The sequence below is a fragment of the Nelumbo nucifera genome, chromosome 3 (genome assembly GCF_055504915.1).
Source record: "Nelumbo nucifera cultivar China Antique chromosome 3, China Antique-T2T, whole genome shotgun sequence".
NCBI lineage: Eukaryota > Viridiplantae > Streptophyta > Magnoliopsida > Proteales > Nelumbonaceae > Nelumbo > Nelumbo nucifera.
The window spans coordinates 94565296-94592083 of NC_142651.1; the positions used below are offsets into that span (position 1 = coordinate 94565296).

Below are 26788 nucleotides of genomic sequence, written 5' to 3' on the forward strand. Positions count from 1 at the left end.
AGATGGCTTGTTCAAGAGATGGAAATTAAGATCTGTTGGGTGAAAAGGTCAGCTAACTCCTTTGTTGATGGGTTAGCTAAGCAAGGAGTTGAGAGGGAGTTAATGTTTTGGGCACAAGTGTAAATTTTTCTGTTTTTGTTCTTGGGGGCTCAAGCTCCAGCTAGAAGATGAAGAAAGTTTATCTTCATCGTTGTAATATTTTTGTGATTAATTAATGAAATGTGGTTATTAATCAAAAAAATCTAAAAGTGGAATTAAAGGAGATTCTGAGGAAAGAAGGAAATCTCTTGAAGACAAAAATCAAGGTGCAAATGGCTTGTGGATGGAGATGGCAATACAAAATACTTTCACTCTCTAGCAAATGGAAGGAGAAGGAAGAACTTGATCTCTAGTACAGAAGTTAAAGGCGGGGTGGTAACTTCAGAGGAGGAAATAACACAAACCTTCTTAGAGCATTTCAAATCAATCTTTGCCACCTTTGCCCTTAGGAGAGAGAAGTTCGGAATTGGGGGAGTTAGACTGGATTAGGCTACCAGCAGTGATTTAAAAGGCACACTAGCCTCGCCTAGGTCCTAGGCGCATCTCTTTCATTGCGCTTCAGCCCAGGCATGCACCTTTTGAAAATTTGATGCTTTTTAGCTTTTTTTTGACATAACAGCTGGGTCGGGGGCTCCGCCCCTGGACCCCCATGTAACGCCCCTCGAGGCAAGCCCAAACAAGCTCCGAGAACCCCTATTTGCTAATATTTTCCATTCATTCATCCTAATAAAATATCTTTTTAGAAAGCAATTAAAATTATAAAATCATTATTTTTTATATGAGAATTAAGAATTTAGGACCCTAACATGGACTTGTTTGGGCTTGACTCGAGGGGCGTAGCTCAAAGCAATTAAAATTCAAGAATGTAATATGTTTTACATTACATTAGCTACTTGAAGTAATGCAATTGAGGAAAAAAAGAGAGGTAGGTGACATGTGGTGTAGTTGGATTAGTAGGCCTATTAGTCTAGTGACAACCACCCAAAGGCAGCTTGATACCTAAGAAGAATGATGCCAACCACCCAAAAGATTATAAGCCTATTAGTTTGGTGACAAGCATCTATAAAATTCTGGCTAAAGTGCTCTCGTTGAGGATCAAAACAGTCGTCCCTTCTATCATTAGTGAAACCCAGGGGGCTTTCATTCAAGGGCGACAAATAACAAATCAGATCTTAATTGCGAATGAGTGTGTGGAGGAAATGAAAAGGTCTAGTAAGAGAGGTTTCATTGTAAATTGGATCTTGAAAAGGCCTATGATTTGGTTGACTGGAAGTTTCTATTAGAGGTTATGCGAAACTGTGGATTTGGGGACAAGTGGTGTAGTTGGATTTTTGGGTGTATCAGTACTTGTCACTACTCTATTCTGGTAAATGGTATGGTGAGGGACTTTTTCCAGCTTGCAGGGATGTCAGGCAAGGGGATCCACTCTCACCCTTCCTTTTTACCTTAGTAGCTGATGTGATTAGTAGGATCATTACTAAGGCTAACAATGAAGATGCCATTAGGGGTTGGAGAAAAGGGGACACCAAGTCCCTGTCACCCACCTTCAGTTTGCAGATGATCTAATGATCTTTTGTGAAAAAGGTTTTAGCGAAAAGGTAGCAAACCTAAAGGAGATAATCAAAGGATTTGAAAGTATTTCTAATTTGAGAATAAATTTGGAAAAGAGCTGCATAGCGGGTATAAATTTGGAGGTAGGGGAGGTCGAGGCTATTGCAGAGTGTCTCGAGTATTCCACCTTTGTTTGGCCTATGTCATATTTAGGGCTTCCTTTAGGGGCAAATCCTAGGGAGAGTAGATTTTGGACCCTAGTGATAGAAAAGTTTGAGAAGAAATTAGCCTCATGGAAGAGGAATTATGTCTCTTTAGGAGGGAGAATTACCCTAATAAGAGCTACCTTGGCCAACTTACCTACCTATCTTTTGTCTGTTTTTAGGATACTAGTTAGGGAAGCTAGGAAACTAGAGAAGTTGATGAGAGATTTCTTATGGAAGCCAGGACGAGAAAAAAAGGATCACTTGGTTAATTGGGAAATTGTTGCAGAAGTAAAGAAGTGGGGGGTTTGGGACTTAGGAGGGTAACTAGAAAAAATCAAGCTCTGTTAGGGAAATGGTTGTGGCGATGGCCATTGGAAAAGGGGGATTGTGGCATGAGGTGGTGGGAAGCATTCATGGGAGGTCAGAGAATGGATAGGATGCTGGTGTATCAAAGCAAGCTAACCTAGCAGCACCTTGGAAGGCCATTCACAACACCCTTCCTCAATTCCTTAATTTTATCAAGTATGAAGTTTGTTCTGGCAACACTGTTCATTTTTGGTAGGATATTTGGGTAGAAGACACACCTTTAAAGGATCTGTTCCCTTCGCTATTTTCTATTTCTTTGTACAAAAAAGAGGTGGTCTCAAAATTTGTCTCACCTTTGGGAACACCCTTAGATCCTACTTGGGATTTTGGGTTTTGAAGAGGACTTAGGGATGATGAAATTGAATCTCTTTTTGTTTTGCTTGGTTGTCTTAATCAGGTTTGTTTGGATCCCTCCAAGCCAGATAAGAGGGTATGGACTCCTAGACCCAATGGAACCTTCACTTGTGCTTCTTTCTTCAGGTCCATCTCTCAACTTTCTACTCACCAACCCTTTCCATCAAAAGAAATTTAGTGCAGGCCAGTTCCCCAAAAAATTATGGCGTTTTGTTGGGAAGTATTTCATGGGAAAGTAAACACTCTAGATAACCTACAAAAGAGAAGACATTTCCTCTGTATTTCTCCTAATTGGTGTATCCTCTGTAGAGCTCACGATGAGGATTGTTACCACCTATTAATATCTTGTCCCTTTTCTGCAGACCTTTGGGCTTGGCTACTTTCGTTGTTTGGGGGTAGTTGGAGTCTACCAGTAGAAGTTCACATGCTCTTCAACCATTCTACCTTTTATTGGCCTACAACAATAGGGAGAATTATGTGGAGATGTGCTCGTGCTGCCTTGATTTGGACTCTTTGGGAAGAAAGGAATATTATAATTTTTCAAGAAAAGGAAAGGAACGGTCAGGAATTGAAAGACTGTGTGTTAAATAGGGCAATACCTTGGCTGAAGACCTTGGAAATCTTTCATCAATTCTCCTTTAATGACCTTTGGAGAAATTGGTCAGCAGTAGCGAGGTGTTCATCTCTAAAGGACAAATCAATTACAAGCTGGTCTCAGCCATCCGAAGGCTCACTGAAGTTGAACTTTGATGGAAGTAGCATGGGTAATCCAGGATTATCCGGAATGGGGGGTACTTTGAGAAATGAGAAGGGAGAGATTTTGTTGCTCTACTCAGGTCCCGTGGGAATTGGGGACTCCATCAGGGCAGAACTTTTAGTTGTTGTACAAGGGGTGCAATTTGCAAACCAGTTGGGGGTACAACTCCTAACAATCGAGGGGGATTCCAAAGTGGTGGTGGGTTGGTTGAAAAGTCCTGAAGAGGCTATGTGGCGTTACAAGAATGAAATGAAGAAATTTAATTGGTTGACAAGGAATATGTTGGTCGCTGTACAGTGGGTGGGGAGATCAGCAAATACTTTGTCAGATGTGTTAGCTAAGCAAAGGGTAAATAGGTAAGAATTGTTTTGGGCTCAGTTGTGGTTCTCATTTGAATATGCTTTACATGTTATGCTTATGTATTTTAATTTTAGATAATAGGTTTTTTAAAATATTTATTTTAAAATTTAAGTTTATATTTTTTATTAATATTATTTTTTATATTTTTATTTTTTGGCATTTTTTGAAGTTTCTGGCTTTTTTTTGTGTTTTTAAGCCTTTCTTCAAAAAGGTACATGCCTCACCTTGCACCTTGCGCCTCAGGCTCAAATTGGCCCCTGTGCCTTGAGCTTTTAAAACACTTGCTACCAGAAGCCCAGGCTGCAATTCTAGAAAGAAGCTTCGGTGTAGAAGAGATAATGAAATAATGTTTTCAATGGAAAGCTCCAAAGCATCAGGACCCGATGGTCTCTTAATGGCTTTTTATCAGGATTGCTGGGAAATTATAAAAGATGACTTATTGGAGATCTTTGTGGAATTCTATCATAAGTGGAAAGTCTCACCGGGAGTAAATGCTACCTTCCTAGCACTAGTGCCTAAGAAGAAATAAGCCAAAACACCAAAGGACTACAGGCCCATAAGCCTTGTCGGTAGCCTATACAAGTCTATAGATAAAGTGTTGGCGGGAAGATTTAAAACTATGTTGCCTCTAGTAACCTCTCAAAATCAAGGAGACTTTTGAGGAAGGCAGGCAAATAATTAACCAAATTCTAGTGGCCAATGAGTGTGTAGCAAAAAAAAAAGATAGGAAGGGGTAGGCTTAATTTGCAAATTGGATCTGGAAAAGGCCTATATTATGGTGGAAAAATAGGTCCGGGAGAAAGATGGAGGAAGTGGATCAATGGTTGTACTAGCTCAGCACACTTCTCAATTCTAATCAATGGTGTGGTAAAGGACTTCTTCCCAACTAAAAGGGGTTTAAGGCAAGGATATCCTCTTTCCCCTTTCTTGTTCACTCTCATTACAAAGGTCTCGAGTAAATTGATACTAAGTCTGATCTCGAAATCCAATTCAAAGGGTGGAGAATTGGAAGAAATTGGTTGTTATGACACATCTACAATTTGTTGATGACATAATCATTTTCTATGAGAGTTGTAGAGAGCTCAATACAAGAAATTTGAAAGCCTTAGTTGACCGATTCCAAAGATTACCAAGCCTGAAAGTCGATTAGGGGAAAATTTGTGTAACTGGGATAAATTTAGGAGAGGAGTACATGTCACTTTAGATGAAATCCTAGGTTGTGAAGGTGAGACCTTGGCTCCTAGAGTACCCAGGTATGTTGTTGGGAGGAAACCCTAGGGCAAGGAGTTTCTGGAAACCAATAGTGGAAAGGTTTGCTAAAAAATTAGCCTCTTGGAAGAAAAATTATATCTCATTAGGGAGAAGAATTATGTTGATCAAATCCACCTTAGCAAATTTGCCCACCTATTACCTTTCCACCTTTGAATCCTGGTGAAAATCGCAAAGCAATTAGAAAAGTTGATGAGGGATTTTTTGTGGGAGCTAGGAGATGAAAAGAAAGATCATTTGGTGAAGTGGGAACAGGTGTGCAAACCAAAGGAGCAAGGGGGCCTGGGAATTGGAAACCTGATTAAGAGGAATACAGATCTCTTAGGATAGTGGTTATGGAGATTTCCTTAGAGGAAGACAGATTGTGGCACAAGATCATTGAAAGCATTCATGGTGTTGCGAAAAATGGCTGGGATGCAAAATTGGCACCTCACACTTCTACAATTTCCCTTTGGAAGGCAATCTTTGAGGTACTACCTACTTTCTTAAATTCTATCCATTATGATGTGGGATGTGGGAACAAAGTCTTATTTTGGGAAGACCTTTGGCTTGGGGACCTACCACTCAAACTACAATTCCCAACACTATACTCTCTAACAAACCTCAAGAACAAACCAGTCTCTAGGTTCAGTAGGCCTTCATCATGTGGTTTAAATTGGGATTTTGGGTTCAAAAGGGGGTTGAGGGACAATGAGTGTTAATCCCTTATCCTCCTACTCTCTCTTGGAAAAGGTTTTCTTGGATCAAAATCTCTTGGATGGGAGAGTTTGGTACCCCGCCTCTAATGGTCACTTATCCTATGCTTCTTTCTTTAACCTTCTAATTAGTTCAAAGCCCGTAAGGGTAAATCTCCCGGTGAGAGAAATTTGGTGCAAACCAATACCTCCTAAAGTGTAGGCTCTATGTTGGGAAACTTTCCTCGGGAAGATTAACACCTGTGACATGCTACAGAAAAGAAGGCCAAATAATTGCCTCTCTCCTCATGTGTGTCTCCTTTGCAAAGCCAGTGGTAAGACCCTTCCTCATTTACAAATTTCCTATTCGTTTGTAACTTGTAATTGGGACTACTGCTCTCGTTTTGGTTGCAAATGGGTACCCCCTCAGGATGTTGTTAGCCTATTCAACTCCAATTTCTCGAGGCAACAAAAAAAAGGTGAAGATGTCTATGGAAAATCACAAGACCAGCCCTGGTTTGGACCATCTGGGAAGAAAGAAACCAAAGAATCTTCCATGAAAAGAGTAAATCAATGGAGGAAGTGATTGAATCCATAAGGATTGAATCTGCACATTGGGCTAAAACAATGGAGCTTTTCAGAGATGTTTCCACAAATGACTTATTATGGAAATGGACTGAAGTGGTACAAACAGATATACACAAAGTAGTAATAATGGATGGAAACCTCCAAAGCCAAACAAACTGAAATTAAACTTTGATGGGAGCTCCTTTGGTAATCCGGGGAGGGTGGGTATAGGGGGAGTTTTCAAAAACCATCAAGGTGCAGTTGTGGTCTTATTCTCTGGGCCAATTGGATTTGGCGACTCGGTTAAGGCTGACACAATGGCTCTCTTACAACTTAAACTGGCAACACAGATGAGTGTTAGAGAGCTTGAAGTGGAAGGAGATTCCTTGTTGGTTATTTCTTGGGCACAACAAATTACTTCAGCTCCTCGGAAATTTAAATTTGCCTTCGGGGAAATTGACTACCTTGCAAAAAGTTGTAACACTAGTTTTGGATGGGTAAAAGAACAGCAAATGGGCTGGCAGATGTTCTCGCAAAACAGGGAGTGGACAGATCCACTCTATTTTGGGCAATGTTGTAATCTGTAATAGTAAAAAGGGGCAAAACATAGACTGTCTTTGTACCCTTGTTTAGCTAAACTATCTGCCAAACTGTTGCCAATCTTCTAACCCAATTAATTTGAATCAGCATATCCCTGGAGAGCCTTTTGAATCTCCTAGGCCATTCCTTAGGTGCCAAGAGACTCCTTCCCCTTTCCTTAACCAGTCCACAACTGTTTGGAGACACCTTCAATAATTTATCTTTTCCAGGCCCAAATCCTTAGCTTTCACAAGCCCAAATACATCAGCTAAGAATTCTGTAGATAACACATCATTATGCCCAGCTGGACCCAAGAACAATTCACAAAGGTTGCCTTCCTCATCTCTGGCAGGAGTGGTCTGGTCTACAGGGCATGGATTGCCCACACTGCTACCATCAAAGCTCAATTTGAACCAGCCACAAGGCAGAAGAGACCAGACCACTGTTGTCTTCTAGAAGATAAAGCAACTATAATCCCCCAAGCTCTGAAGAAATCATCAATCTGAAAATCTGAGAACAAGTTCAAGGTCTTAACCCAATGAGCCACTCAAAGGGTTATGGCCTCAATCAATGCGTCTTTAGTTCTTTCCTTTTCCCCAAAGATTCTAGAGGTTCTTTCCTCCCAAACTGTCCAAACAACTGCTGCCCTTGTACATTTCCACATCAACCTACCTCTTTTAGTAGCGCACCTGCAAACATAAGGGGAAAACAGCCCTTCCAAGTTAACAGGAGAGAGCCACCTACAACCAAAAGGTGAGGCAAACCACTCCCATATAAAGCCAACAAAAGGACAGGAGACTAAAAGATGAAAAGCAGTCTCACCATGAAGCCTGCACAAGCTGCACCAGTTGGGGGACAAACACCAATTTGGCCTTTTTCTTTGAAGCTTAACACAAGTATCAATGCAACCATGAAACACTTCCCCACAGCAAAGTTTAGCTTAATTCTTTGTTGTGTCAAAGGTACCCGCTCTTCTGCTCCAGCGATGATTATATCATCAACCGAAAACTCCTTAAAAAAATCATTGACTTTAACCCAATGTGTTATCTTGATGGTAATGTTGTCAATTAATTTGCTTTTTGACTTTTCTTTTGAAAATGGGCAGCTGAAACTAGCCTATCACTTCTATTATGAAAGGATATTTGGCGTGCTTTGTACTGTAATCAATTATTCTACACACAATTAGCAATCACAAAAAAAAAAAGAAAAGAAAAGAAAATCTGAGCTAAGAGAGAAGACGGATTGTTGCAGATGTTGGCTAATTTTTTGGAAGATGGAAATAATTTTACTACTAAGAGGAAAAGCTTTCCTCAAAGCAGCATACAGGCAGGATAAAGCAAGCAGCCAAAGGTCAACAGAACAAGAATGGAAGTCATCTTGATACAAAAGAAAAGGAATCACCAAAAGAATTTGAGGCCTATAATCTACTAGAGAGGAAAAGCTCAAGCCCAAAAAATCTTTTTGAACGATAGCCCATTGAAAAAAGTGCTCTCCAGCATAAAACTGGTAGGTCCAGTGGCTAGCTCAGATGTCTTTTGTATAAGGCAGATGGATTTTAGAATGGCATCTTGGTGACTAGCAAGTTTGTAATCTACAATCAAATTAAGAAGTTCTTTTGATCAAAGGGCTTGGGCAGAGATGGAAGAATTGGAAATGAATTATGAAAGCCTGCCAACTATTTGTAGGATTTTCTTATTTTAGAGTAGATACTAACTAGACCTAAATTTTGGATGAATAGCGTGGCACTGTAACATTATGTGAGATATTCTTTGAAGAAAATTAACAGAATTAACTTTTTTTTAGAAAAGGTAAGGTAAATTTTATTAATAACGAAATAAATTACAAAGAGATCCCCCCAAGGAAAAACCTTGATGGGGTACAATCACTACACCACCCAGATTACAAATGCCAAAAGTTATTGGAATTCAGTCTAGCCCCCAATTGGGAGGCCTGAATCCCTTTAGTTGCCGACACCCAAGAGATTAGCTTTCCAACTGCTATCGAAATTAGTTCCTCCTGAGTTCTAGCAATATTGTAGAAAATCCTCCTGAGTTCTAGAATTTACATTATTGTTTCAGGAAAATTAGCATTATGTGAGATATGTCTTAAGCTTTTTCACCCCAATCCTAGGGATATCACTATTAGCCTATGCTTTGGAATCATATTACATGGAGTCCAACCATTAGAAGATCTCTCTTGGATATAACGATGTTTTTATCAGATAAAGAAAATGTTATTTCTTGGATATAATCATGATGAGAGATTGAGGGTCCTATTCAGAGAACTGGACGTAGCATGAAAATCATCCCACTGAGAAGAAAGAGGTCAAACATCCTAGCAAAAAATTTAAAAATTTCTTTAGCATAAGGATTATCACACTGGTATGGATGCATATTGATTTTCAAAGCACTCCACGTAACTTCAGATGCTAGTAACAGCAAAACATCTTAAACTCTATTTCATCAATTCGTTGTAATTCTATTACTGATCAAGCATATTATCTTGATCTTCATATGGTTGCTTGTCCCTATAAACCATCTTAATTCTTCTGGTTTATGATTTTATAATTTCATGTTCATAGTTCAAATTAAGAAGCATAATAAAGTAATTAATCCAGATCTTCATGCATGCACAATAAATAGCACATTGAATTAAGATAAAATAAATAAATAGTGATAAAAAATAAATAGCACATTGCATTAGTATGGTTAAGTAAATTCGTGTCAAATAGTAATACAAAAAAAAAAATCAGAAGAAAAGACAAGATATTTGTAGGGCCTAACCTGCATACATCCAACACTTTCCTCCCCAAGACCTATGCCTCCAACCAGAATAGGATGGTAGGGATCAAAATGTTCAACCATCTCATAAGGAACATCATGAATCTCTAACCTCAGATAAGTCCCTGTCCTAAAACCCTCTATATCCAATCGAGTAGCCTCATCAAGATCATTAAGTTCAGCCATATTCATTTGTTTCTGAAGTTCAATCTCCTCTTTCAACTGCAAAATATGACCCATTGTTAATCTCTTGTGTTAAAATAAATGCACTTGTTCAAATAGTTAGCAGCTTTACCTTGTCAAAATATCCACCATCCTTGTCTTGATTTCGGTGGAACTTGGTCTCATTATTTTCATCGTTTTCTTCATCTGATTGCCCAGATCCATCATATGTAAACCAAAGTTAAGGTGAGGCAATCTTTGAAGGCATTTATCGTAAAAAGTTAAAAAAAAACAGAAGGATGAAATTTCCATATACAGTGAAAAACAACAGAGCAACTTGGCCTCACAACGTGCAAGTAACTATAGAAACTGTCCAGTTTATCATAAGCTCAGTTTTTAATTAAATCCTAAACAATGACAGAGAGAAACTAATAATGAAGAAATTGCTACAAGGAAAAAGATATTCAGCATCAAATTTTGCACGAAGTGCAAGCTTTTTAAGTCTCCGATCCTCAATTTCCGCATCATCTTCTTTTTGCATTGTATCATGGCCTTCAAACTTCTCTCCCGTTTCCAAATCTTCAAACTCACCATAAACAGCATCATCATCATTATCATTTTCACCGTTAGCATCTGAATCCTGACCTCTGCGAGCAGCTTTTGACCAATCTCCAGTGACAAAACGATCACGAATGCTTTCGATAAGCTCTTGGTCTTTCCATTTTTTGAGTTTTGTATGATTTGTGAGTTTGGAACAATCCTCCACATTGACATTATCACCATCCAATTCTTCACTAAGTTTCTGCAATACATATTAACAACAATAAAATTATGGCACAAAACATCTGGCTTAGTCAGAAAGTCTAAACATGAATTCATTAGTTGAAGGGCCCTCAAAAATTAAAAATGCACCATCTGGCTTATCAAATATGTGTTCCTATTTAGGTAAGAGAAGTAAAATGTGGCATGAGCATCTTAGCAAGTACCTTTTTGCCTTCTCCTTTTGGCTTAAAGAAGTCATCATCCTCGCTTAATTCATCCTCACCATCACCCTGTTCCTCAGCAACAGAGGTTGTTGACTTCAATGTAGATTTACCATACACAAGTTGCATAAGATTAGTAGTCTGTCTCAATACAGTTCGTTCCATCAATGACTCTTTCCACTTAGAAGCATTTCCCATCTCATCATCTATAATAGCATTAAGACAGAAGCAAAGAAGAAATACAAGGACCTTATGAGAATGAACCAAATTTAACAAAAAAGAGGACCGACCAACACTCCAGGAAAAGATAATGAATGTTTCTTAGCACCAGAACATGAAAGTTTCAACAAACAATGAATTCACAATTTGTCAGAAATCCTACCTCCTGAAATGTCATCTTCTTTGCCTTCCTCCAAAAAGTCCGATTCTGCAGATGATTGACTATCTGTATCATCTTCATTATCCTCATCTTCATCCTCGTCATCAGAATCCTAAAATGAAGTAAAATTCAAAATATGAGTATATGTCACAACTATACTGATGGTTGATGTAACAAACAAAACCTTCAAGAGCATAACCAAAATTTAAACCTATTCTATGGTATTATCAAGTTGAGAATGTAAGAGTCTAATAGGAATATGTTTTGATTTGCATTGTAGCTTGAGTATCAAGAAGTTGATTGGGAACATATATAGATTCATATGGTCAAAAAAATCTGCATTATCAGATGCCTACTTTATTATCTTAGTTTAAGGATTTACAAGTCAAAATGATCGAAATATCAAATATTATGTCTACTTATTCCTCCACCCTAAAAACCACCCCAAGAGAGAGAAAGAGAGGAAAGTACTTGGGCCTAAATGATACCATGACTTTCAAAGAAAATGTGGCTAAATTGACATCGGCATAATATGAAAAGGTTTTTTAGTGAAATGACTAGCAATCACTTTTGCAAAACAAATAAAAGTAACAAAGAAGTTCCATCAAGGAACCATGTGGTTCAGGAAACAATGAATGATACATTCATAAGGTACCACAAACTGAGGAAAATAAGAGGCAATGAAATTTCACTATGCCCAGAGAGAGTCCACCCATAACAGCACAGGGAATGAATGCTAGTAGAGAGTCAAGAGACTAGCATCATTTGCAAAGAGCCAAATACCACTCAAGGTCCTTTGCTCTTATATGTAGTCCACTAACTGTTTTTGTGTATCAACATCTGGCTATACCAAAACAATTTATGTAAGAAGCATATAAAAAGAATAGAAGCAAATGCACTAGTAGAGAGTCTAGAGACACTTGGCAATATGCACACACAGTGAGATAAACACAGCAACCAAGGAGTTCAAGTGGAATTCTTCAAATGGGATAAAAAGGTGAATATGCACTATGGCAATCATCTAATATATATGATAATTTATTAAAAAGGGAAAAAAATATGTGTAATAAAGGAAAGCACATTATTACCTTGTCATCACTTTGATCATTGCCACTTGCCGAGACAGCTTTTCTCCTTATCCTTCCATTGTGAAACTCAATTTGTTCTTTTAAATCAGATTTTAAATATTTCCGATGTTCTTCGTCTCCATTTTCTTCCCATGCATTATCACTTTCTCCATCAGAATCATCTTCACTATCCATAACTGGCTCTCTTTTGCTAGTTTCATCTTGCTCTGAAGATTCAGAACTATCCTGATTTCCAGCATTACTTTCTTCATTAATCCAATTGGCTTCATTTTCTTCTCCAGATTCACTTTCTTCTGACGACTGTGATCCAGCCATATGCTCCATGGCCTCATCACGCCCCTCCAGAGGAGCATCTCTTACATTGCCACCTTCTGATGTAGGAGGTTTCCTACTGAAAAGAGAAATGAAGCTGTTTTCTAGCTTTTCATCGATCGAGTATTTTGTTTTCTGAAGCGATTTCACCAAAACTTCACCTACATCACGTTCCTTTCCTGATAATAAAAGCACACAACCATCTTTTCTGATCAAAAAAAGAAAAGCACACAACCATTTTAGCAGAACAAGATGAAAGAAGATGATCAACTTGCAATTAAAATGAATCAACTCTGTGCTTACTGCAAGAAGATAAATTCAGTAATAATTCCATTTCTATTCATAATGACTGGTAACCAAAGCAACTGCATTTAACATCACACAGATGGTTTTCTAATTTTAATACTGAATTAGGGAATCAGGGAATCAGGTAAAATAAATAAGGCAAAGAAAACTAAGTAACTACCTTTCATGCAATCAGGAAAAAATATAAAAAATGCAAATATTAGGAAAATATGAATACCTTTTCGTGCCACTCCATTTTCATCAACATTGGAAAACTGAACCAGGTGATCATTAATGTTAATGTAGACAGCATCCTTATCATAAAGAAGATCCCCAAGCCCAGACATAGGTGCATAGAAAAGTTTCTCTTTCTCACGTAGTCCCTTTTTTTTAGCAGCTGATGGTAAAGGACAAGGATCAGCCAAGCATGTCACACCAGCTAGGCTGCAATCACCTACACCAGCAATATGCACCTGCAGAAACCACAATTGAGTTTGTATATTCACCCATTTGTAAGAACATTCACATTTCTAGATGAAAAACTAGTTTTTTAAAGAGGAAAAGACTAGTAAATTAATAATGGTCTAGTAGATTGTGATAACATAAGCAGTGATAAGAGTGAACCCAATACAAAACAACATCCTACAATTTCAATAACCTCACCAAAAAAAAGTGGTGGAAGCCATGCATCAAGTACAAAAGTGAATTAGAACTTCAGTCTCAGTTCCATTGTTGCTTTTTTTCTGGCACATTGTTTTAAAAGGCATCAGTGGGCTTGCCTCAAGGCAAGGCTCAAGGAAATTGCCTTGGGATCACTCCTCAAAGTATAAGAAGCACGCATTAACTTTCTGAATTCTGATGCATCTTTGCTGCACACATTAATTACAGTAGGGTTGCCATCAAAACACCCAGTTAAAGAAAAATGCCTGGTTTCATGGGTGTCTGTTTATGATTTGTTTAAGTACTTGGGCTTACACCTATTTGAAGTTTTGATTTACACTAAAAGCTCTATAATAGTAGGATTTGTAAGAAGTTAAGAACACAATTATTTTTTTAAGATTAACCTTTGTCTATATGATGATCAATCCATTTATACATACATAGTTGTCAAGGTGACAAGGCACTCATGGAGGGTTGCCTCACTTTCTTTTTTGTTTTTGATAAGTAAAAAAGAAAACTCATTAATAAAATTAAAAAAAATACATCAATGATAGGTGTTAAGGCAACACCAATAAACAGAAACAGAACAATAAGAAATATAATTCAAGACTCCAACTCATGATCGATCCATTTATACATACATAGTTGTCAAGGCAACAAGGCACTCATGGATGCCTCATTTTCTTTTTCTTTTTTTGATAAGTAAAAAAGAAAACTCATTAATAAAATTAAAAAATACACCTATAAACAGAAACAGAACAATAAGAAATATAATTCAAGACTCCAACTCATGGATTTGCAACCCCACCACCTCCACCATCTTATCCTAGATCTACTCCCACTGGATGAAATACCACAAACAAAAACAAGGCCCAAACTATTGCAAATTTACTACAGCCGAACTAGAAGAACCAACTTCGACTCCTTGACTTCATAGATTCCTCAAATCCTTACTAACATTGCTCTTCTACATTTCAAAAACCTCCTAGCAGTCCAGGAAATCAGCCTCTTTTTGTTAATCCCTCTTAAATTCCCCTGCAAGATTCTTCCACTAACCTCTTTAATCTTCTTCAACCCAATCATTTTCCATCTCTTCTCCTTCATCCCACTCCTCTCGTCCCTCCCGAATTGCATTTTTCTTATTCATTTCTTCCCTTCTGCTTCTTTTAAATTGCTCTATTGCTTTCCTAACCACCTGTCTCTCCACCAGCTTCTCAATCTCCACCCTCTTCTCCCCTACCTTTTTCCATCGGGGTTTCCCCCTCCTCATTGTGCACCAACACCACATTCCCCTCTTTTAAGTGATACTATAATATACTTGCATATTATAACACAACAAGCATTATAATATACTTTTATATTATAATACATGTCTTCTTGTTGTACATGTTATGATATTTACTTTACCTGTTCTCAAAAAAATTATAATATACCTTTATATTTTTAATTTTTTTTGAGATTATAATAATAAAACAAATATTGTTAAACTAAATTACTCAGTTTGCGACTTAAAATGTTAATTTCTTTTCTTTATTTTCTTATTTGTTAGGGTTCAATCAATATCTATGTTGTCTTGAACTCTCGAAGACTTCAAAACCTGAGCTGATAAGCAAGAAAGAACTCAAAATTTTGTCCAATCAACACATATTGACTATTTTTCTTCTTTCATCCTTTCTTTTCTTCTTTTCCTAGGACAAAAATAGGGTTCAGCCCCCTATTTTCTGAAATTTCATGAATATGTTCATTTTCTATGTTTTAAATGAAGTCTATACATTTTTATGAAAATTATAGACAATTACTAGTGAAAGTTGGTTGCTGCTTGCTAGGAACTCAGGAAATTATCCTAACTTTTGATTTTTATTCATAAAATCCACTGCCTAAGTGACTAGGCGACAAAGTGCCCCCTGTTGCCTAGACTCGCCTTGGCACCTTGAAAACTATTATATAAGGATATAGTCCTTTTGTGGATTATACCATGCTTTTTTCTCACACTTCCAGGCTTCGCTTCACATAATGAAAGATCCTAGTGCCTTAACTCATGTCCACCTTTTAAAACATTAGACCAGTGCTATCCAAGTGTTCAATTATTTACAAGTCTAGCTTTATTCTTTTTTAATTTGTTGCATCCAATTGTGCTAATAAAAGTGAGTACACACCAGTTTGTTTCGAAATTGAAGCAGATATACATATCTAATTATTTGCAAAAGACCTTTATCACTAGATTTCTAAATTCACCAAACAGACCACTGATCAAGATGGTTTACAATTGACACAGAATTCTACCAAGAGGTTCTTTATCAGCAACAATGTTCTACCAATAGAGAGGGTATAAGAATCCAAAACTTATGTAGGAAAACAAAAAAAGAATAGATTAATTATAACAAAAAAGTAGACTCCTTTAACAAGAGGCTATTAAAGCATCCAAGTTGCAACAGAAGATTGTTAAAAAAACAATAAATCCTTTATCCAAAGATATAAGGTGTAATAAACATTGTGACAAATGATGATAGCGCTCCATATACCCTCTCTAATATCTTAAATTCTCAATTTTTACAAATTTAAAACAAAAGAAAACTCTAGCTGTAGACTGATCCCAAAAAGAAAACTCAAACTATAGAGATTTAAAAGCATGTACCTTGGTGCCTTTCTTCATATTACAACCTCTCAAGTAACCATATAATGTTACATTTCTATCACATTTTTTGTTCATGTGCACCCTTTCTGGAGGGGTAACATCTTCAAAACGATCTACCAATACATAAGGATGTGAAGCCCTCCACGATAAAGGATGAAATTTCATGACTGAGATGAATCTCGCAAGGTTGTGAATTTCTCGTTTCGGATACCTATTCAGTTAGTAGAAGAATAAGAAACCAGTTAGATGAAGAATTGTTGTATTTTCTCTTTGCAAACAAATTGTCAAAAAAAAAGTTGGAGATAATATTCATTTTCAAGCAATACAAGGATTACGTGTTGCAAAAATGAACTCATTAAGACTTACTTCCCATGAATAAGGCCAGATAAATAGAATAGCTTAGCTCCATCATATATTTCAGTCCAGAACCGATGCTTGAGGCGTTGCTTAGTATTCTTCAGTTTTTTTACATCCTTAAACTTATCTAGATGTGTAAGAACTCCCATAACTTTTGGGAATCCATGGACTTGCAAAATATTAAGGAATTCAAAAGTCTCCTGCAAAAGCAGTGAAACCAACTTGTAAAGAACAAACCAACAAGGTATGCATATGGATATATACTACAATTGAATATCAATGCTCAATAATATGTGCATTGATTCATGAATAGTTTATTATTTCTTTTTCTGTAAAGATGAATAGTTTCTTGGTTTTCATTTGCACCTGTTCCCATGTGCTAATATTCAGGGATCTTTTATAATAAAAAGAAACAATTATTAAAAAAAAGTACAAAAGAAGGTAATAAGGAACCACCCTACTTAATAACAGAGATCCAACCTTCCCCACCTCAGAAAACAAAAGACTCCAACCCCCCACCCAAAATACTTGCCACCAATTAGCATTAAAACTAGAATCCAACCAACATGTAACTGGGACATCCTACTGATGAACACTGGACTCCAAATTGGAACCACTCAAATGTTTATCCACAAACTCAGCTTCTTTATTGACTTGATTAAAACCCATCACAAATCTCCTCTTATCAGCCCTCTTAATTTTCTTCACCCTCTTATGAGATCCAACCCCAAATAACCCCCCCCCCAATTCTGGCAAAAATTTTCAAAACTTGGATAGCTCTTTGATATTTTTTACTTCTAAAGTGCCTGACAGCACTAGAAGTCTTCCCATTCTCCCTCTGTTGTCTGTTCCTTATTCTCAGATCTATCAATCAAAGAACTTCCTTGTGCTCCCATGATCAAAACATCATTATCCCCTTCTGTTAATATTCAAAGATATTGGGCCACCTTTTTTCTCTTTTCAATGCTCAATAATGGCCCTCCCCTCCAGTATATCTCTCATCATTTTTTTCAGATGGCTTAGTTCCCCTAAAAGAAAAAGGGAAAAAGATAATGTAGAGAACCATGTGAGAAGAAAGAAATGATTGAATCATGAATAAGGGGAAAACTCAAAATGTGCTTGGCTGCGCACTAGAAACATGTTTGGATATTTGTTTATTGATTTTATAATTTGAGGACAGACTCTAGGCTAGCCCATCAACATCCAAATGAGCTAGAAACATTGGAAGGAATGTTGAATCCTAGGTAAATGGCATTGGTGCTTCCAATGTGAATGTAGTAGTCCCCACACCTCTATCATCAGCAGCAACGATATGAATTTATTAACATTAACAGATGTTAATAGCAAGCTACACATGCATCAGTTCTTCACTCCAATCCTCGTAAAGGTATAATTCGAACATACAACATCTACATTCCATTTGTGCGCTATGGCTTGGGTAATAAGAACCTAATAAAATTCATGTCTGACATTTGATGGGTAACTGTCTTACTGTCCTTTGAATATATTATACCTAGATCGTTCCATCTCTCTCAGGACAAGGAAGATGTCCCATCCTTATTTAGAGATGGACATGGCTTATTCCTTGTTCCCACCTTCGTATGCTGAAAACAAGTAATGCTTATATCTGTAAACTGCAGGCATGAAACAACCACTCTATCCCTCCCTATTCCATGACCTGTTAACAGGCCAAATCTAGTTGCTTAAAACATCTGCGACGAGAACAAACAAAAAGGATAAAGCAGATTCCCTTGCCATAATTACCTATTTTGCTTTCTGAAAACTTTGCTTGGCTGTTACCATGTAAAACACATGTAGACACCAACACAATACTTAAGGGGACTCATCCCTCTGGCACATCTGTGCATATGTGACTAAAGAACCTCAAATTCTTGGGATAAAATTTTGACATGAATTCTAAATTTGTAATACTTGATAATTTGGTATAACTAGTCTTTGTTTGCTTGGTATCACTTGTACCATTTATGCATCAACATCTTATTCTTTTTTGAACAATTATCTTATTACTTATAATAACATAAAAAGATATAGCACTAGAAAAGATAACTTCAAACTAAATCATAGAAGCCAAGGCCCAATCTTTTTCTTTCAGGCTTGCCAACTCCCAGGTCTTCTGGTGTAAAAAAAATAAATAAATAATAGAATTCTTAATGACAAAATCCATCTGCAGTAGTGAAAACCAAAAGCTATGACACCTATATGTATAAGAATTTTCAGTTCAAATCTCAGTTTTATGCCTTACCATTTCAAACCCATAACTTCCATCAATAAGTAGGAGCGCCAGATCAGCAAATTTTGCGGCATCAATCATCCCAGTAATATCATTGGGGCACTCCACAAACTGTAGCCGCCTTTGCTTACCTGATGCCAACAATTAAGTTCATCGCAAGCAGAAGCCAAATTGAACCAATCAGAAACATGTTTATATGGCAGCGTACTCCGTAACCACTTTGAAACTATTGATTAACTTCCACAAATTAAAGCCTAACAACAACATCACTTTCAGTACTTTACTTGAGAACAAAGGCAAAATGTAAACCTGACACAATTGTAATTGGACCTCGAACCTCAGGTAAGTTTTGCTTTGTATAATGCTTTACAAGAGACTTTATCAAAAGAGACTTCCCCACCTGCAACCAAGCATGTTTAAACTACTTCAGCAAACATGTCACTCATGTTTCAGATTGACCCAGATGCAAATTTTGGATTTCCATCGGATAGTACCCCCGGTTAGTTCTCAAAGATACTCGAAGTGATAGCTCAAGAGCAATTGGAAAGCAGTGGATAATACCTTTGGGGGCCCATGTACGACAACTACATATGGAGCTGGTTCTCCAGTCGAACGATCAATAGTCGGGATATGAAGTCTGCGCTGCTCTTTCTCTACAGCACGCGCTTGCAATCGCTTGGCCTTTACAGATGAGTTGAACGCAAATGCCTATAACCAAAAACAAAAACAATAAATAAAATAAATAATGAATAAAATCAAACCGTAAAAGCAAATTACTAACAGCTACTGAAACTCCGAAACATATTCGACTGAAGGGAGGGGCGAACCTTAGGATTCTGTTTCTTCTCCTCAGTGATGTCCCGCTTCTTCTTATCCGCTTTTTCCTTTTTCTTGGCGGAGGCACCCGACTGACGAGATCGATGGGATTTGTGAGGCTTCTCTTGACTACCAGATATGACCGCCATTGCCACTTAAACCCTAAAACCAATGAATAATTAAGATAAAAGTATAAAATTGAATGCACTTGCTTCTCGTTATTAGAATCAGAATTATTAGAAGTGGAACAAGTTAACCTAGTACCGACCTTGCAATGAGATTCTCTAGCGGTGATTGGATTTCCGGCGAATTTTCAAGGCTTCCCGGCGTGTCAAATGGCGACGCTACTTTTGGCGGTTGGGACCCCGGTTCCCATGCGTCTGAGGTTTTCCAATGTAGGGTTTTAGCTCATAGCATAGATGAAAAAGAGGAGGCTGGTTTGCATTCCTTGCAACGTATGTAATACGGTACATGAACAAGATCAACGTATGTAAGTTAATGGAGCGGTTTGACCCGATTCCGATCCTACCTCGTTTCCAAACTTACCATCTAGCCATCAACGGGTCATATTTGAAAATGTTATCTGTTTATTAATCAGATCCAATTTGAATATTGCTTGAGACATAATTTTGTGCAGGTTTATTGAGTTTGAAGTAAATTTGGATATCCAAATACATAAATGAATTGAATTCAAATATATGCATTGCATAGTGGATATTGGAACGAATTTATATACTGAATCATTGGATTTGATTAAAACAAAGTGTCGATTGATTTTTACTATTTTATTAATTTTATTACTTTTAAACGTGATGCGTGATATTTAGAGATGAGTTTATTACATATATAATTGGGCTAAGTTAAACTCTATACATCCTAGCATTATTATTAGGTTATGTATTATTTAATAAATCAAAAAACAAAAATCTACAAGGAATTAGAAAGAGGGGGAGTTACTTTTTTATTAAGTTAAATTAAAAAATAATATTTTTTATTGATTTTAATTAAATTATGTTTTTATTAATTTGCATCAATTGTATATTTTTTTAATTATGTTAATTTCTATTAATTATTTAATTTTGTTAACATATAAAATTAATTTTACTCATTTTAGAGTAAGTTATTTAATTTGTTTTAATTAATAAGTTAGCCATGTAAAGTAAGTTACTAATGTATTTTTTGCTACTTCCCAACTTTTTATATTTTCTCAATAAATATTACTTTTAACATATTAGAATTTTCTGTTATATTTAGTGAAATTTTCTCTTATTTATTGTTTAATTAAAAAATAAGTTTCTAATTTTTTTTGTTATCTTCTAATTTATTTCCAGAAATTCCCCAAATTTTATCAATTTTTTTGTTAATCAATTAATTTGTTAATATTTTTTCTGATACTTTTCTAAATATATTTTGTGAAACTTTCTCTTATTTACTCTTTTTATTTTCAAAATTGCGTAACTATATTGAAACAATCAAATCAGGTCGATCCATTTTAGTATGAAAAAAAAAAGTTTTAGAAAATTAGTAGTGAACTTTTCACGTAATTTATGGGAAAAAAAAGTAGTGATGTAAACATTTGAATTGTTTGGCCCAAGTTATGGACCTAACTTATATAGTAACTTTCTAAATTAATATGGGCCTTTATGGGCACAAGGCCCAAGTCAACATAAACATGAGCCATGACCCAAGGATCCAAGTGTACTAAATCCAATCAGATTTATATCCTAGTGCAATAGGATAATCCCTTTAGCAAAACCACTAACTCCTTCGTAATGAGCATGTTTAGGAGTTAACCGAACACCCCACTTTGGCAAAGCTGGCTGAGGTGGAAAGCCCTAATCATAAGCTATAAACAGCCATGCTTAGGGATAAAGAAGCTTTTTTTACATGTACATTTTAGAACACCTCATTCACTCACACAAACACTTGAGAATTATAAACAATCACAAACTTTAGCAAACGCAAACTTCAAATACAAGAGGGAGAAAAAAAAAGGGAAAATTTCAAATTAAAACCATGTACTTTGGGTTTAGTGCCACTTTGGTCCCCAAACTTTAAAACGTGACAATTTAGTACCCAAACTTTTAAAACATGTCAATCAAGTATCTGCCATTAACCAGCTGTTAAGTGCCATTAGAAAAGACAAAAAGACCCTTCAAGTGTCATCTATTTCTCTTTATCAACCATCCAAACATTGACAAAAAAATGAAAAGTCCTAAATCCTTGCATCTTCTGTTCAAGAAAGTTTGGGTCACCAGAATGCCCATTGAGACGTAACCCAAACTTTTTTGAATAGAAGAGGCAATGATTTATGACTGTTCCTTTTTTATCAACATATGGATGGTTGATAAAGAAAATTATATGACAATCAAAGGGCATTTTTGCCTTTTCAAATGTCACTTAACGGCTAGTTAATGGATTGGTTAATGACAGGTACTAGATTGACACATTTTGAAAGTTCGGGTACTAAATTGTTGCATTTTAAACTTTTGGGACCAAAGTGGCACTAGGCCCAAAGTACAAGGTACTAATCTGAAATTTTACAAAAAGAAAAAAGAAAAAACAACTTCTTGGTTCTATACTTCACAGTTGGATTCAAGATCTCCCAAAAATATTAAGTCACTACAAAAAAGGTCTTCTTAGAGAAGCATCATTTGTAACCATTAAGCATGAAGCCTAGAGTGATGAAATCTACATCAACTCTTCAAAAGCACTAAATTAAAGAAATCTACATCAACATTTTGAGAAGCACATGAGACATGATAATGGCTTGTCTTCATTGAATTCGACTATTATTAGAAGTTGGTCATGTCATCAAGCAAAATCAAAGAGTTTCATCTGGTTGCATTCTTCTTTATTATAAACTATTTATAATTTGTCTTCATATTTTTTTTGTTAATCAAATACACGAAAGTTTTTGTCCATAAGTGAATTTTTAATATTTTTTACATTAATATTTTAACAAAACCATGTCAAATAAAAGTAAAATTAATGATGTTTTTCATTTTTATTTTCAATACATATTTTCTAAAAAATTATATAACAAATTTGGCAAACCAAACCAGATAATCGAAATCTATTTAATTTGGTATAACTAAAAATTTATATTTTCTTGACCCATCTTCATGTTATAGTGTTTGCAAAATTTCAACATCAATATGAATAGTGATGTTTGGGGCCCAAAGCATCCCACAAAGAGAGATAGAGATTTTATAACGGAAAGTTTTAAATATGATTTATAATCATAATAAGATTTTTAATTAATTATTAAGTTTTTTGCTTTACTTTTATTAGTTGTCATTTTATATTATCTTTTTTCTCTTATTATAAATTTAGTTTTTTTACTCGTATTATTTCAATATTTAAGTTTTAGCTTAAATTGTTTAAAAAAAAACCCAAACATTAATATTTTAATACATTGATAAAAAATTAAATCCTTGTATTTGCAAGGTGGAGAGAAATTGAGGAGGGAAAGAATTATTAAAATTGGATGGTTTATTTGGCATGTGAGATAGATTATGGTATGTTTTAGGTGGAATAGATAATTTAAGAGAAATTTTAGGATATGAGATTATTTTAGTGATTCATAATGTAAATGCGAATGAGAAAGAAATTTAGAGAGAAGGGGTGCTGAGGTGGCAAGTTGAGAGTGTTAAGAATAGTATTTTGAGGATGAATGAGAAGGCTCAATTGGGGTAAGGGAACAAGGAGAAGGTTGTCGATGTGGCATGTTTTGTTTTAGTATATGTATAGATATCCGTAGTTGCCTTGTTAGATCTATGATCAAATGAACCATCTACATATATGTAAGTGTCGGAAAACGGCTCACTTGCCACTTGGGCTGGAAAATGGAGTCACCACCCATCAGTTAGGAAATGGAGGTGATGGGACCTCCAAGAATAGTATCAAAATCATTTTGCTTCAATAGTGACTCCATTAACCAAGGCATCGACTAAACCAGTTCGGATAAGACTTGAATGGGAAAGGAAAATGATTAGGCACCCCTCTCCCGGGTCTAGTAGGTAGGGCCCATATGAGGTTCCAAACAAGCATAGACACAAAATAAGCAACTACATAAACAAATTGATAGAGATAGCAAATCATAAGAACAACCATCACAAAAGAGAACATACTTTATCAACATTTTTTTATTGTTTTTGTTTTTTTTTTACATTTTCTTTTTTATTTTTTTTAACTTCTATTTATTTTATTACTATTTTTTATTTCTTTACAGAACTGTGTTTATTTATTTGTTTATATTATGGATTTATTATTTTTTTATAATTTTCTTTTTTTATCTTAGATTTTTATTTTCATTTCTTTGTCTCTTTTTTTTTATTTTTTTGGTAGCTTATTCTTCTTATGTTCCTATCTCCCGAGCTAACCACCAAGCTTTTAGGGATCAAACTCATTATTAGGGATTCTTATTATTTCCTCCATTTTTTATGTAATCATATTTTTTTAACTCCATTTTTTATGGTTTTAAATTGTAGATGAGGGATTACATCGATCCCTTCACATCTTACTAATTTTTCTTTTTTCTTTTTTGTTTATTTGAATTTCCTGCATAACTGTACATATCCTATTTATTGAGATGAATTATAGTGAATGAAAATCTCACGCCTACCGTCTTTTCACTTTCTGATTGACATACCACAACCCAGCCATTGCAATCCTATAGAATTTGGACCATTATTTAAGCTAAGTGAACACAATAAAAAAACACGCCAAACTAAAGATTAGCAACTAGCAAGAAAACATGGCAAAATTCTCATAGCAGATTTGATAAACGGTAATGGACAAACAGTTAAAGAGGAATATTACGCCTAAAATTAATCAAACAACTGAACAGAAAAAGCAGGTCCTCGGTTGATCGCAAACAGGGTACATGCGATAGAAATGAACAGGAAGAGAATGGAAACAACGCTTTAATCAAGCAAAACAAATGGGACGAACATATGCAAAAACTCTTCTCATCATTGTCGGCAAGGATTTAACAGAGATCGGCTCAGTGGAACTTCATTGCCATCTCTGATGGCAGATAATCGAATGTTGTTCAGTAGGAGACGAGAAGAATACAATAACATAAGATAAAAAAAATGGGAAAAGTGAAATCATAGAGAACTTCATTGCCATCTCTGATGGCAGATAATCGAATGTTGTTCAGTAGGAGGCGAGAAGAATACAATAACATAAGATAAAAAAAATGGGAAAAGTGAAATCATAGAGGAGGCAGAGACATACCTGAATCGAGATTTCGGCCTGAGAAACGATGTTATAAGGGACTTTTAATCCGCTTCGACCATGGATTGTTAACACTCGAATGGTGAGGATTTTCTTGGATTACGATCGGGATAGCAACTGGTGTGAAGACGACCTTCAACCCCAAGGTCCAGCAACCAATTTACTTGGATTTTCAGATCGGCGCTACGGTATCTTACTAAGTTCGAACAACAGAGTTCACAGATGGAAGAAGCTCGACTGATGATTAGGATGGCAGAGGAATGGTAGTAGAGCGAAAAGAAAGAAAACGAGGGAAGTAAATAGGACCGGTAGAGGTTGTGCTTCTGCTAGAATCGAGTGGGGAATGAAAGGAAAATTGCATCGTTGTTGTTTGCTGGACCAAAGACTGTGAGGATTTCGGGGGGGGGGGGGGGGATTGGAAGAAAAAGATGAAGAAGAAAAACGAGGAGAAGTCTGAGAGAGTGAGAGAGGGAGGTTTGCCACCACTGTTCGCCGCTCTACTGCCGCTACTTCTTAGTTCGAACGGGAAAGAAGAGAAGACCCTCATTCGATATGGGAGGGAGCAATTTCTTAATTTGGAGGAATTCGAGGGGCACTTTTGTAATTTGGGAAAAACCTGATCAAACTGGGTCAAAAGGTGGTGAAACTAGGGTTCTAGATGGAGGTTTGAGATTTTGGGTCAAAAATGGTGAAGGGATGAGAGATCTATCATATGGATAGCCAAACCCTGTAGGAAGGTTGGGCGAAATATCAAAAATTTCTTTACTCCCATCCGGTAATCCTATTCCCAATTTAGAAAACTGCATTTTCAAGATTCGTTCTTGTAACCAAACTAGACCAAATCTGAAACCAAGATTAGGGAGGGATATACCTGATACGGAATTCACGCAAAAAGCTCATCCCAACGCAAGTGTTCACGGCCAAAGAGTGCACCAAATCTTCCCTCCACTGAAGATGACACAGCTTACGATGAGGCAGGATCAGCAGGTAATTCTTCACCAAGAACTTGTGATTCTTCAGCAAGAATCAAATGGGGTAGTGAGCACAACTTTAGAATTATTTCTTCTGGCAAGAAACAATATCAAGATCAAATCTTGATTAGTTCCAAGAGTTAGAGATCGAACAGGGTAGGGCGGCAAGAGCAGGGAGAAAAAGAATTGAAGGCAGAATCAGTCAAACTGATTTGTCTTCTGTAATGTCCGTGTGTTTTTTTTTTTAGATCCGCTCTATTCTCTATTTATGACTTAAAGAGACAACCTCCTAATCTAATTAGGAGTCTCTTGATCCAAATCTTTATTTGGAGCTGAACTCTTTAAGTGATAAGGATAATCTCTTATCTTATCTGCAGTTCAATATCAGCTTATTCCTAATCAAATTAGGAGTTCCCTGATCCAAATCTTTATTTGGTTCTGGACTCTTTAAGTGGATAAGAGTTATCCTCTTATCCTTATCTGCTGATCCAAACCCAGATTCGCCCCTATTTAATTAACCCAATTCGAAATAGGCTTTAGGCCCATTAAGCTATCAGACTCACTTCCTTTTAATGCTGGCTAGCTTGGCTCTCTTTGTATGGCGTGGGACCCTAACATTGATCTACACATCAGCCACATGGGTTCAGCCTAGCCTTTGTTACAAGACCTAGCTGAATTCATTGTTGAATACATTGAACCCCTGAGTCCATCAGTATGTGCTCTTAATGGGCCCAACATTTACACTAAATGGTCCTTGAACCCAACCATCTTATGAAGGCCCAAGGACTGTGGGCAGATGCAAGATTAACCCATCAAATATAACCCTCAATGGTCTTACACTTAACTTTTCAACCCTTAATGATCAAACATTGCCCGACAGGAGAGGACCTCTCCCTCGGCTGCAAGGTATAGTGTTGCACTCTCCACTCACATGGATCCAAAAAATTAAAACCTTTTGCAAACAATTTGTGAAACCATAATATATAAGTATATTTCTATATAAATATATTTTACAAAACCAAATTTCAAACACATTTGAAATCCACTGCCAGCAGTTTAGGTTCCCATTAGAGAGAGTGCATTTTCCTGATCATTCACTTTGTCCGAAAAATGGGCTAATCCTGTCACTATGATCACCCACTT

The 26788-nt window shown here is 36.4% G+C and overlaps 1 protein-coding gene across 2 annotated transcripts in view; it reads right to left on the reverse strand.

Moving 5' to 3' along the window:
- The window catches only part of LOC104586559 (P-loop containing nucleoside triphosphate hydrolases superfamily protein), a 45199-nt gene extending 19980 nt beyond the window's left edge, over nucleotides 1-25219 (reverse strand). Inside the window, exons 1-15 of one of the 2 annotated variants that reach the window (XM_088901953.1) lie at nucleotides 24675-25219; nucleotides 19699-19810; nucleotides 19442-19592; nucleotides 19176-19322; nucleotides 18924-19014; nucleotides 18627-18745; nucleotides 16373-16563; nucleotides 16007-16217; nucleotides 12950-13184; nucleotides 12115-12605; nucleotides 11030-11138; nucleotides 10651-10853; nucleotides 10125-10466; nucleotides 9798-9890; nucleotides 9506-9724 (exon numbers count right to left, since the gene is read on the reverse strand). In XM_088901953.1, coding sequence (XP_088758079.1) covers nucleotides 9506-9724; nucleotides 9798-9890; nucleotides 10125-10466; nucleotides 10651-10853; nucleotides 11030-11138; nucleotides 12115-12605; nucleotides 12950-13184; nucleotides 16007-16217; nucleotides 16373-16563; nucleotides 18627-18745; nucleotides 18924-19014; nucleotides 19176-19322; nucleotides 19442-19579 — 2589 coding nt within the window. In that variant the 5' untranslated portion in view covers nucleotides 19580-19592; nucleotides 19699-19810; nucleotides 24675-25219. Of the gene's footprint in view, nucleotides 1-9505; nucleotides 9725-9797; nucleotides 9891-10124; nucleotides 10467-10650; nucleotides 10854-11029; nucleotides 11139-12114; nucleotides 12606-12949; nucleotides 13185-16006; nucleotides 16218-16372; nucleotides 16564-18626; nucleotides 18746-18923; nucleotides 19015-19175; nucleotides 19323-19441; nucleotides 19593-19698; nucleotides 19852-24674 lie in introns of those variants that run through there. The other variant, XM_088901952.1, reaches the window with a different exon arrangement.
- Nucleotides 25220-26788: the final 1569 nt, after the last annotated feature.